Below are 13,543 nucleotides of genomic sequence, written 5' to 3'. Positions count from 1 at the left end.
ACTGAGTTATATCTACAGCCTTTTATCATCTGTATTTTTGAAGGGTTCTATCAAAAAGTGGTAAATTACCATTTGTTTAGTGTTCTGCAATTTAAGGTCTGTACACTCACTGAAAATTTAGTTATTCAAAATGATGCCCAAAATAAGCCATTTGTAATAACTAGGAAAATATTAATTTTCTTTCTTTTTTCTTTAGTTTCTCTAATTCCAGTTCCAAGGAATCTAAAGGCCCTCACATACACATCCACAGACACATATGAATACAAAACACCCATAAAATAAATTTATTTATTATAAACCTTTTTATATTTTAAAAATCTTTTATGAAGGAGAATGGCTCCACCAGCTGCATCCTGGTGACCTTACACAAATTATAAAGGAAAAGCTCAATGGCAGAATGTTAATGTCATACTTTGTGATGAGAAGTGGTTTTGTGAAGGGTAAGCTTTCATCTGCCTTCCTATCTTGTGAGGCAACCATAGGGCAGCTTCTCAATGGTCTCCCTGGTTCAGTAAGGAATAGATCTTTCTGTCTTATTCTCCAAATGGCTATTACTGCATGTCATATAACTGCTCAGCTACCATATAAAATTGACTTCTCCTCTAGAGCAACCCACTATTCATGTAGTCTGTCTCATGTTTAACAGGAAGGACTGTAACCAGATCCTCCAAAAAGAACATCTGATGACCCAAGGGTCATCTTCTTCTAAGAGGTAGTAAATGAATACAAGAGTAAGATGTTTATATAAACAAATCCCTTCACAGCAAGACTTTGTTTTCCAGACTAAAATAAAAAATAAATCTGCTCTACTGGCTGAATTAATTAATTAGAGAAAAACATACATTTCGTCTTTCTTTCACTCATTTTATTTATATGTATGTGTTGGCATGCATGTGCCATGACACACATGTGGAGGCCAGAGGATAACTTGCAGGAGTCAGTTCTTCCCCTGCACCATGTGGATTCTGGGGATGGAATCTATGGAGCTACCTCATTAGGCCACATTTTCATTTTTTTAGTTGGCATTCCAAGTATACTTGGTTGAATTTTTATACTAAATGAATATCCAACAAAGAAACTTCATCAGGACTTACCGGTGTATAACTATGCACACTTCCAACACTGTTCAAATTAACAGACGCCAAACTCTGGTCTGAGAGACTGTTGTTAAGGCTGCTTCGTGGGCTATCACTCCCGTCCTGATCAGTGTTGTACAATGTCACCTGGAATGAAAAGAAAAGCAACGCCTGAATACACAGTTCCTAAAGTGAAGACGGCTGGAAAGTAGCACCACAAAACCACAACGGAGCCTACAGGAAGAAACAGAAAGCCAGTGGTCTTTCCTTCAGCATTTGTGCCGATTCCACGTTCAAATGTCAGTTCCCTATCACCATGAAACCATTTTCTTACTGCTCTCAATCTAAAGTACATACTTGTCTAGAACATAAACAAAATGTAGGAGTAAACATTTAATATCAGAAGGTAATAAAAAAAATCTATCACATATAGATGGATGTGTCCACGCATTCATGCATACAAATGTGCTTCCTTAGAAATAAAAACAAACAAAAAGGCATCATAGTACTTCTGATATACCATGGATATGTGATATAATTTTAATTGATTAATTCACTTAAAATAGCCATTAATCCAACTACATGTTAATATTAAGTTTTTCATCCCAGTGAAGAAGTAAAATGAAAGAGTGCTGTCTGACTTGATAGGAGACAGCAAGCTCCTTATTAGCTGCTGCCACATGCAGTCTGTCGATGTGTCGCTTTAAGTGCAAGTACAAAAAACATTAATGAACTTCTCACATAACTGTGGATAGTCTTTGATACATCAAAACATACCAAGTATCGAGTTTTTAAAAACTGAAGTTGAAATATGGAATTAGAAACCATGGCAATAAACTTTATACTCAGTTAAAATCTGTTCTCCTTGTACTTTGAATTAACTGCACATTATTATATACACATAATGTTATAACATCATCTGGAATATAATTTTGTAAGTGATCTTCTAAGTGTTGACATATTTCACTATCATACTTGTTAACATCGCCCCAATTCCACTAGAAACATCTTCGCAGTGAAGAGGTAGCAGACTCACTGTTGTGGAGTCGCCTAAAATTCTAGGTTTTTCATTTGAAAGCTAAGATTTCACCACAAGAACCAGATAATGCTGAATGTTTTCCTTGGAGCAGCAGAATCACTATGTTCATTTTCAAAAAAATTATTTGCCAACACTCAAACTAAATAATCTGTCACACTTGTTCTTTCAAGTAAAAACAGTAATCTGTGAACACAGTACCTTCCAACTTAACCACACACATGAATACTAAACAGACTCGTGCTCTGTGTGTGGTAACAATTTAATAAAACTACTTTTCCTGCTTTACCAAAGTAAACCTAGTTTTAAGTTTTGTTTAGCCTGAGCTCTGTGGCAGTGAAAAATACAGACCCCTTCCAGTACAGAAGGTGCCATTGCCTCAATTAGGCTAACATGCCAGTAGGCTAATTTACCTACCGCTGTTTTGGTACTCCAGTGAAAACACAAATACAAAAACAACAAATATGCCGGGCGGCAATGGTGCACACCTTCAATCCCAGCACTCGGAGACAGAGCCAGGTAGATCTCTGTGAGTTCAAGACCAGCCTGGTCTACAGAATGAGATCCAGGACAGGCAACAAAACTGCACAGAGAAAGAAACCCTGTCTCAAAAAAATCAAAACAAACAAACAAAAAAAACCCAACAACAACAAATATGTTATTATAAAGTTCTGACCTCAATGGACTCACTACAAAGGACTGAGTTACTTGGACATCTATAGCTGACTACATTTTCTCGAACTGCTGACACTACCTCACAGTTTTCCCCAAGCCCTGCTGATGCTTCTCCTAACCATCCATGTCAGCAGTCACCCTCATCTCCTGTTTCACTATATGGACATCTACAACTACTGACAGGTTTTCCTGGTTTAGAATTATTTATGGTTACTCTTTCACAAAGCGTTGTTTCCTACTGCATTATCTGCTCTAAATATTACTGCTTATTAAAAATATTTTATCTGACTGATTATCTTTATTAACTTTATCATTATCTTTTATAATTTAGACTTCAGATCTATCTGAAATTGGCTTTTCTAAACAGAAGATGACTTTTCCTTGTATACTTAATGAAGACCTTGCTGGATTTATTCAAAGAGTCTGTCTATAATTATGTTAGCACCACAGTTTCATTTACAGTAGGCTTTCTCTTGCTTAATATTTGGAAGAATAATTCTCCTTTAAGTTTGTGTGTGCAGACCAGAGTTCTTCGGGTGCCAAGATCAATCAGCAATGTTATCTTTCTGACAGTGATTCTCATTGACTTAGTTTAGCAATTAAGCTAGGCTGGATGGCCACTGAGCCAGGGATCCTTCTTTCTCCACCCACTCAGTGTGAGGGTTACAATGCACATCACCATGCCCAGTATCTTTACAAGGGTTCTAGGATTCACCCAGGCACTTGTGTTTGTAAGGTTCTGTGGTTTGAATAGGAAATGTCCCCCACAACACTCACATATTTAGCACTTGGCCCCCAGTTGGTGGTGCCATTTGGGAAGGTTGTGAGGTCTCCCGGGGGTGTGAACCTTGAGGTTCAAGAGTCCTGCACCACTTACTGTTCACTTTCTGCTTTCTGAATGCTGGTGCAATGTGACCAGCTGGCCCCTGCTGCCATGGCATCCCCACCACAGTGAGTGGAAAACCTTCTTCCCTTAAATTCTGTCTAGTCAGGGACTCTTTCACATTAATGAGCAAGGAACTACTGCAACTGGCAACTGCTATTCCAACTGAGCCCCATATTTTCTTTCCGGCCATTTAGCTCCCCACATTCTCAGTCTGTCATCCATCTATCTATCTATCTACCTATCTATCTATCTATCTATCTCACCATAAGCATATCAGGATTTTGACTGAAATCACATCAGCATCAACGGAGAAAAACTGACTTTTTTTTTATAATAGTCTTCTACATAAAGACTGAGTATTTACTTAGTTATGGCTTTATTTTCTGTCAACAATAATTTAAAGTTTCATGTAGAATTCATCTTTTATTTAATTCTAGATACTTGGTATATTTTAATGCTAACTTAAATGTTTCCCTTAAAATATCCTAAGCCAGTGAGATATCTCAATGGGAAAAGGCATTTGCTGCCAAGTATGACGACCTGAGTTTAATCTCTAGACCCTCCATGGTGGATGGAGGAAAAAACTCTGGAAAGTTGTCCTCTAACCTCCACACATGTGCAGTGGTCTGTGTGCCCATTCTCCTCCCCACAGTTAATTAATATAAATAAAAAAAAAATCTCCCGTGGATAGTTATAGAAATACAACTGATTTCTAAGATCAAATGCTGGTCTACTATCAAGAGATTTTACTAAATTTACATCTTAAAACACTATTTTTTTTGGGGGGGGGGTTTCGAGACAGGGTTTCTCTGTGTAGCTTTGCGCCTTTCCTGGAACTCACTTGGTAGCCCAGGCTGGCCTCAAACTCACAAAGATCCTCCTGCCTCTGCCTCCCGAGTGCTGGGATTAAAGGCATGCGCCACCAACGCCTGGCAAAACACTATTATTTTATTAGTATTCTTTTGAATTTTCTATGTAAACAATCAAGTTATATCTGTGACTGACAACTTAAGAGCTTCTTTTATTTCCCCATGTATCTACATAAAATCTTCAACATGTCTTTTAGCTTCTCTGTGAACAGCATTCTTAACAGTCTTAATGATCTTTCCTAGACTAGTCCAACCATACATGTTATTTCTGGCCTGCCTGTTGAAATTCTCCACATGGTTCTTTTCTTCTTTCCTATTTCTCTGCCTCCTGGACCTTTCTGTTGTTTTGAGACCAGTGCTAGAGCTGTAGGTGTGCATCACCACACCCAACTGTCTGGTACTTTCTTACCTCATACCAGGCATTATGACTTTCACCTTTTCCAGACATGTTTCTGTGATCTTATAAATGTTCTCTGGCTTCTCATTTGTTGATTATTGTTATCTAAAATACTTTCTATTTCCTGACTTCTCATTTTATTACCATTGTCCTTCACTGCATTTGTTTTGCTTGTTTTCAGACACTCAAGTCATTAATATTTAGCATTTCTGAGGCCTATTATACATAATTGAGGCCATTACTTTATATATCATAGGCTTAAGTCACTTGTATTTTTCATTGACTTACAAGTATTTTCTAATTTATATCATATTTCTTTGATCTTTTTATTGTTTTTTTAATAACCTGTAGTAGTGGTTTATAAAGGCATGGAACTTTGATGAGTAATTTATGGAAAATTATAGCTCTGGATATCACCAAATGTAATTTAGCTGTCTTCTAATAAGAATACTCCTCCACCACCACTAGTTGAGGCTAGTCTATCACGATCTCTCCTTATTCACAGAACAAAGTCTACCCAATATAACTTTGCAGCCTGCAGTATTCACCACAGCTCTCACTGAAGATTGCAATTTTTGTCCCCTGTCTGGAAAGACTGCTAGATTCTGGCTAGTAGTGAGTCTACTTTGTTTACAAATATGAGCCCAAGCTTGCAGAATTTGGATTTAATAAATACTTAAAAGTTGATATTACTTACAGAAACCTCAACTCCTGAGAGTCCCCAGGATCTTGTCTCCTAAATATCCATTCATTTCATAGTTCCCTCCCTCTGGTTGTTGTATTTGCCCAGTCCCTGAATCACTAACTGTCTCTGTCTCCATCGCCGCCTTCCTCTTTGGCCTCTTACGCACATGTGCAAGTGTACGTGTTGGCTGGGGAAAGACAGGCAGAATGGTTTTTCTGGTATTGGGCATCTGGAAAAAGAAATCTAAAAACTGCAGCTTCTGCCGGGCGGTGGTGGTGCATACCTTTAATCCCAGCACTTGGGAGGCAGAGCCAGGCAGATCTCTACGAGTTCGAGGCCAGCTTGGGCTACAGAGTGAGTTCCAGGAAAGGTGCAAAGCTACACAGAGAAACCCTGTCTTGAGAAAAACAAAAACAAAAACAAAAACAACAACAACAATAAAACTGCAGCTTCTTGGACATCATATGACTTGGTCAGAAAGTCTTAACATTATTTCTTCCTGGGTCCTAATAACTTTAGCTGTCCATGTTTAGGCCCTCAGCATCTCTTAAGACTAAGCTGTATTAGAGATTTCTGGTTTCAATCCATACACTTCATCAGAAATTTTTCAGTTTAGCTGCCCATCATTAGAGATGCTGTTGGCACATCACAGAACTCTATCACTACCAGGAAACACACATAAACAACCCCTTCCCCTTAAGTGACTGTGATGATTCCACAAATTGCCATGTGGAAAGAAAAAATATTGTATTTCCACTCCCAGTGTCCTTTCAGAATTGAAATCTGATTATGTCACCAATAGGACCTTGACAATCTTTACCTTTCTACAAACAAATCCCATAGGTGCATGATATATACATTTGTACTTATATATGTGCATGAGAAAATGGAGGGAATGAAAAAAAGAAACAGTCCAGACACAGGCTAGAAAGAGAAGGCAAAAGCTACAGGGACAAGGTGAAAGCAAGAGTGAAGAGTGTGAGCATAAAGAACAAAGATGCATGGCCTGAAGACTCCGTGGTACAGAGGAAGAGCCAACGCATATTAAGACTTCTAACAAAGAAGAGTCATTTGCACTCCACTATGTATATAATTGCCAACATCACCAAAAATACAACAGACTACCAAATGCAATTTCTGGGTACATTTACAGACTTGAATATCACAAAAACAGGCTGACTACCATTACAATATCTTTATATGGCTGTTAGACTTAAGCAAATTGCTTGATTTACTGGATTCTGTTGACTCCTGTGATGACTATTTTTGTCAACTTGACAAGATCTAGAATCACCTGGAAATGGGGCCTCTTAACTGTGGGTAGGACCATTCCTTGGGTGGAGATTCTGGACTATGTAAAAATGGAGAAATCAAGCTAAGTACTGACATTCATCACTCTGTAACTCTGGTTCCCTGCCATGATGGACTGTACTCTTAAGTTGTGAGTCAGGATAAGCCCTTTCTCACTCAAATTATTTGTCAGAGTACTTTATAAAATCAACAAGAAAAGAAACTACAACAGAAAAATTCCATAAAATTTGACAATTTTTCCTTCAATTACATTATTTGGAAAGTCAATCAAATTTTCAAAACAAGTTGATAAAAGAAAATATTAGCTCAGAAATTTTATCAATTGGAACCAGCAGAGTCAGAAATTTAAATTAGAACATAAGATCTCAGTAAGCACCTTCCAATTTTCCCCAACAAATATATAAACTTCACCATACACAACTCCATTGCCAATATAAAAGTAAACTAAATATATTTTAAAATGTTGAAAAAATGAAATTACTTTGTTAGTCACAGTGTTGATTGCCAGAGTTGGAGAGGCACTTCCCGAAATAATACACTCCATTCCCAAAGAATCTGAATCTATGCTATATGGAGTTGAGGCCTAAAATACAAGAACAAAACAAACAATTAGCTCACATATCCAACAATTTGACACCGTTTGAAGGGATTTTATCAAATTCTCCAACATCTAGTTTTGTGCCTTTTAGATATGAAAATAAGTAGCTATTAAAATCTCGTCTACATTCTTACTGTATTATGGCATGCTACTGACCCTAATCCCATCAATTCTACTGGTACAACTACCTACTTACAACTTCAGTGAGTCTCATGATAGGGCAGTGTAGGGTGGAGCTGGTCTCTAACAACCTCCCCCATTTCTCCTTTTCAGCTAGTTAGTTACCTACTCATAGCCAGAGGCTTGGGACTACCTTTCCCAGACTTATCTGCAGCTAGCTGTGGCCATGTGACTATGTCAATGGTCAATGGAATGTGAGTAATATGTGGAACATCTGCAGCTTTTCTTTGAAAAGGACTTGCTTGCCTGCAATCTCTCTCCCTCACATTATGCACTGGAATATATATATGATGGGAATAGTCTTGTTTATCCTGAAAGCTGAGTTAGGCAATAACTGAGAAACACTGGAAAAAGAAGATTAGAAAGAATCTGGACATCCGAACGACAGCATGCAATTGGACTGTGTATCTCTCTGATCCAATCTACACCTCTGCCTTCACCTAAGAAATACATATCTATAGTTTAAGCCTCTCTGATGTATTATTGTTATTGCTTGCACATAAAATCGACAAAACAATATCCTAAACAATACAACCTATATGCACTGTTAAACTTGAGTTTCCCAAACAGAACACAATGCTGTCTGCATTTAAAGAGTGTGTGTATCTCAAAAATTCAACATCAATGTTAAAAGTATAAGAAAAGCAAATATGAGTAACTTGTGACCATGGTGCCAGTTTCTCTGGCAAGAATTCTCACCCTCACATGCCACAACTGAACACAGACTCTTAAAAGGTCACACTTGGGACTAGTGGCATCATTTAGTAACAGTAACTGTGGGCCTGCATGAGGCTCAAGGCTCTGGATTCATCCTACCCCACAAAGCAACAGGAAGCCCTAAGGAAAAAACAATCTACAGATGCCTAAGATTAAAATGTTAGAATGAAACAGATCTTAAAGTGGCTATTAATATGCTCATGAAATAAAGAACATTTGAACAAAAACAAGAAAAAGCTCAGTAAAGAATTAAAAACACAAAAATGAGTAAAATAAAAACTAGGTAAATACTATTTGTGAAAGACAAATAATCAGAAGGATGGGCTTTATATAAGAATGGGAGAGAAAGAGAGAAGAATGAGTAAACGAAAAGGTTTATCAACAGCAACAATCTAACCTGAACAACAACTAGAGGAAACAGAGAGCTTCAGAAAGTTCTGTGAGTCCCAGAAATCAGGGGCTTCACTAAAATATCAGAACCAATTAAGTGCTTTTTTATAAAGAGGATACAAAAATGTATTAAGAACCAGTAGTTTTTCTACACTCCAACAATGAATTTGCATAAACTCATGAGAGCTCCCCACCAAAATCTGTTAATCAAGCTAACCAAAGTGAAACACTTTTACAATGAAAATTACAAAGTTCTTTAGAAAGAAACTGAAGGAGATACTAAAAAGGTAGAAAGGCCTGTCACGTGTGTGAGAAGAACACTGTTTAAATGTTCACATTACCTAAGCTAAGTTATAAGTTCAATGCAATACTCAAAATACAAAAGAGCATTCTTCACAGAACCAGGAAAACCAACCAACATAAACTTAAACAGAAGAAAACAAAACAAAGCCATTTTGAACAAAATGAACAGGGCTATAGGTATCACAGCAGCTGATGTCCATACATACAACAGAGCCACAGGAACAAAAAAAGCACAATACCAATATAAAAACAGACACTTGGGCCAATGGCCCAGAACAGACAACCCAGAAATAAATTCACCCATTCTCAATGTACTGGTTCTTTTTATCATCAGCATGATACACACTAGGATCATCTGGGAAGAAACCTCTGTTGATAAAATGCCCCCTTATCAGACTGGCCTGCAGGAATGCTTGCGGGCATTATCATCATCATCATCATCATCATCATCATCATCATCATCATCGTTATTATTAGTGATTGATGAGAGGATTCAGCCCACTGTGCGCAGTGACACCACTGGGTAAATGGTCCCGGGTTGCCAGCAAGCAGCATTCCTCCTCTTCCGTTTTTGCTTGAGTTCCTGCTTTGGCTTCCCTCAATAATGGACTGATGGGGATCTGTAAACCTAATAAATCCTTTCCTCTACAAGTTGCTTCTGGTCATGGTCTTTATCAAAGCAACAGAATGCAAACTAGGACATTTAACATTTGTGAAATTTCACAAACAGTAAGGTATCAAAACATTCGAGTAACAAAACTTCATGCATTTAACTGTACACAAACTATCCCTTAATAGTGTAAAAACAAAGCAAAACACAACAAAATTCTACCCAGGCGTTAGAATGAGCTTTATGCATATGAAACCTTCCACTATGTACAGGATTTCTTTTCTAAAACCCCTAGGAGCCAAGCAGTAGTGGTGCATGCCTTTAATCCCAGCACTCAGAGGCAGAGGCAGTCGGATAGCTGTGAGTTCAAGACCAGCCTGGTCTACAGAGCTAGTTCCAGCAAAATAATAAATAAAATTAAGACATTTTTAAAAGGTTATCCTTTTCCTAATTATCTGTCCACCTTCCGGTTCTTGTCTTAATTCAATGTAGGTGGATTCCAAACTGCACACAATTTAGTTTTTCTTCACCAAAAAGTATGAAATATTTCAACTTCATTGTGTTGCCCCCCAAAAAGAATAATTACAGACGCTTTTTAAAATAATTTATTCATTTTTATTTTATGTACATTGGTGTTCTGCCTGCAGGTATGTCTGTATAAAGGCATCAGATCCCCTGGAGTTACAGACAGCTGTGAGCTGGGAATTGAACTAGGGTCCTCTGAAAGAGCAGCCAGTGTTCTTAACAGCTGAGCCATCTCTCTAGCCCCTCTATTTTTTTTAAGCCAAGGTATTTTAAATAGTTTATATAGTACTACTTGGCCTTTTTCCTTCAAATAATTTGCATAGTATTTTAGAGAACTTAAAAAAAAAAACTACCCACAGGCATTTCCCCAAATGGTCCAACAACTTTGTTCCTTGAAAGCTTATACTGCACACACAGGCACTAGAGTGACATTACTAACATACTGTCACTTCCCTGTGACGGTAACCCCATACAATCTATCTTTACAATGGGTTATCAAGATTCAGCAAACTGTCTCCAGCTTCCACCTTCAACTTCTGCAGTCAGTCCTCCTAGACCTTCCTTCCTGCACCAACCATGCCAAGCAGATCTGCTTCAGAAGCACCACATTGACCTGTGGAACCACAGAAGGGAGTCTTTCCTAAACCTAATCACAGTTGACAACTGACTTAAAACTTACACAAAAACAAGAAAAGATACTCCCAAGGGCTAAATATCTTAAACTATAACGTAACAATTTAAAAATTAGTTTTTCCAACTTAAAAGAATGACAGATCACAACTTTATAATGTAACCTGCCTTGTTCCTAATTTTACTGTTCCGTGATAAACTAAATTAAGGGGCTTTAGATTCACAAATGTTACTAAGATATACATGATCTAAGATGTTTCCTTAAATAAAATCCAATGGCGACTTAACATGTAAAGTATTATAACAAAAGCAGTATCTACTACAAAACTCTCTGATGAAAAACAGTACATATAAAATGGGCTAAAGAGCTAAACAGAGAATTCACAAAACAAGAAACACAAATGGCTGAAAGACATTTAAAGAAATGCTCAACATCCTTAATCATCAGAGAAATGCAAATCAAAACGACTCTGAGATACCACCTTACACCTGTTAGAATGGCTACGATCAAAAACACCAATGACAACCAATGTTGGAGAGGCTGTGGAGCAAAGGGAACACTCCTCCACTGTTGGTGGGAATGTAAACTTGTACAACCACTGTGGAAATCAGTATGGCAGTTTCTCAGAAAATTAGGAATTGAACTACCTCAAGACCCAGCCATCCCACTCTTGGGCATATACCCAAGGAATGCTGATCCATACAATAAAGATACATGCTCAGCTATGTTCATAGCAGCACTATTTGTAATAGCCAGTACCTGAAAACAACCTAGATGCCCGTCAACGGAAGAATGGATGAAAAAAATGTGGTACATATACACAATGGAGTACTACTCAGCAGAGAAAAACAATGAAAGCATGAAATTTGCAGGCAAATGGATGGAACTAGAAAAAAATCATCCTGAGTGAGGTAACCCAAACCCAGAGAGACAGTCATGGTATGTACTCACTCATAAGTGGACTCTAGATATATAAAATAAAGAACAATCAGACCACAACCCATAGAACCATGGAGGCTATATATATATATAGCATGGAGGTCCCTAAGACGACTATGGCTTATAATAAATTTCGGTTTTACTCAATTATTGAAAAAAAAATAGCCAAATGAATGGAAACACATGAACTATGAACCAAAGGCTGAGGGGCCCCCAGCTGGATCAGGCCCTCTGAATAGGTGAGACAGTTGATTGGCTTGATCAGTTTGGGAGGCAACTAGGCAGTGGGACCAAGTCCTGTGCTCATTGCATGAGTTGGCTGTTTGAAACCTGGAGCTTATGCAGGGACACTTGGCTCAGTCTGGGAGGAAGGGACTGGACCTGCCTGGACTGAGTCTACCAGGTTGATCGCAGTCCTCGGGAAAGGATTTGCCCTGGAGGAGGTGGGAATGGGGAGTGGACTGGGGGCAAGGGGAGGGGGTGGGAGGGGGTGGGAGGGGGGAGAATAGGGGAACCCGTGGCTGATATGTAGAACTGAATGGTATTGTAAAATTAAAAAAAAGAAAAGAAAAACAGTACATACAACCAGCCCCTAAGATTCTTTCCATATTAAAAACAGTCACATTGATTTACCAGGGCAGGAAGTTATCATGACTTTAAAGACACTCTCTTTCAGAATATTTATTAAAACACGTGTCCACCTGATTACATGAATCCTGCTCTCAGCTTATCTCCTCACATAAGTTCCTTTCCCACACTGCCAAATAACAGACAACTTGACCAAAATAAAGCATCAGCAATACTGAGAGAATGTAGTCCATGTGGATGTCTTGTTTTGAAATTTTTCCACTTTAATCTTAAAAGTGAAAATTAAGAAGCACATAGTAGAAAATAGAATTTACCAAGTGTCATGTCTAAATTTCACATTCAAAAGCACCTGCTTCTCTACCTTGAATCTTCTGTTTCTTTAGATTCTTACAACTGTCAGCAGTCTGAGGGGAAGTCCAGGATTCTCAAAAGTAAACAAGGTTTCTCTAACAGAGTAAAAGAGGACTGACATCTAAAAAGTGTGCAAAGTTGTCAACCTTATTATCAATTCCAATTTCCAAAAATAAAGTCAAACTCCAGTTAACTTCCAAAGAAATAAATAACAGAGAAAAAGAAAAAGAAAACATGATTTCTCAGCCCCTTCATCTTATCCATCCAAACTGCTTGAGAATGTCATGGGCTAAACACTTCAAACACGTTTTCCCTTCCTTCAAATTTCTGCCAACAGATATTAAATGTTTTGTATTTAATTCACATTTAATTTTATTAAATTGATGCCTGGTTCCAAAAAGTCTGCCGATCTAAACTCTTCTGTGGCCATGCCTCATGTGGCCCTGATTCAAACGTAATCTGAGGTCCTGATTCTTTTTTTAAGATAGAGTCATACTATATATAGCCTTGGTCTTTATTATCAAGGCTTAAAAATTATATTCCTTTACTAGTAATTGGCAGTCACATGTCAATTTATTTCACCACACATTACATGTTTTCTTCCTGATCTACTCTGCAAACATCTACTATCCACTATAGGCTGTGTAACACACTAACATTAGAGACATGAATACTTAAGCTGTGTGACATGAATATTTAGGCTGTTCCACACACTAATGTTAGAGACATGGATACTTCTTTGTCTTTAAGGGGAGATAAGTCCAGTGAAGGAGAAA

At 37.9% G+C, this 13,543-nt stretch overlaps 1 protein-coding gene across 6 annotated transcripts in view; it reads right to left on the bottom strand.

The window, feature by feature from the left end:
• Positions 1-13,543, bottom strand: part of Foxj3 (forkhead box J3) — a 98,085-nt gene that overhangs the window by 13,312 nt on the left and 71,230 nt on the right. For 5 of the 6 annotated variants that reach the window (XM_028886471.2, XM_037202900.1, XM_028886469.2 and 2 more), the window contains 2 exons: positions 7,417-7,518; positions 1,095-1,223 (listed from right to left, as the gene is read on the bottom strand). In XM_028886471.2, coding sequence (XP_028742304.1) covers positions 1,095-1,223; positions 7,417-7,518 — 231 coding nt within the window. The remainder of the gene's footprint in view (positions 1-1,094; positions 1,224-7,416; positions 7,519-13,543) is intronic. The other variant, XM_028886472.2, reaches the window with a different exon arrangement.

Source organism: Peromyscus leucopus, chromosome 2, assembly GCF_004664715.2.
Source record: "Peromyscus leucopus breed LL Stock chromosome 2, UCI_PerLeu_2.1, whole genome shotgun sequence".
In the NCBI taxonomy this organism is placed as follows: Eukaryota; Metazoa; Chordata; class Mammalia; order Rodentia; family Cricetidae; genus Peromyscus; species Peromyscus leucopus.
The sequence above is the reverse complement of the archived record's forward strand: the minus strand, read 5'-3'. Positions and strand labels throughout refer to the sequence as shown.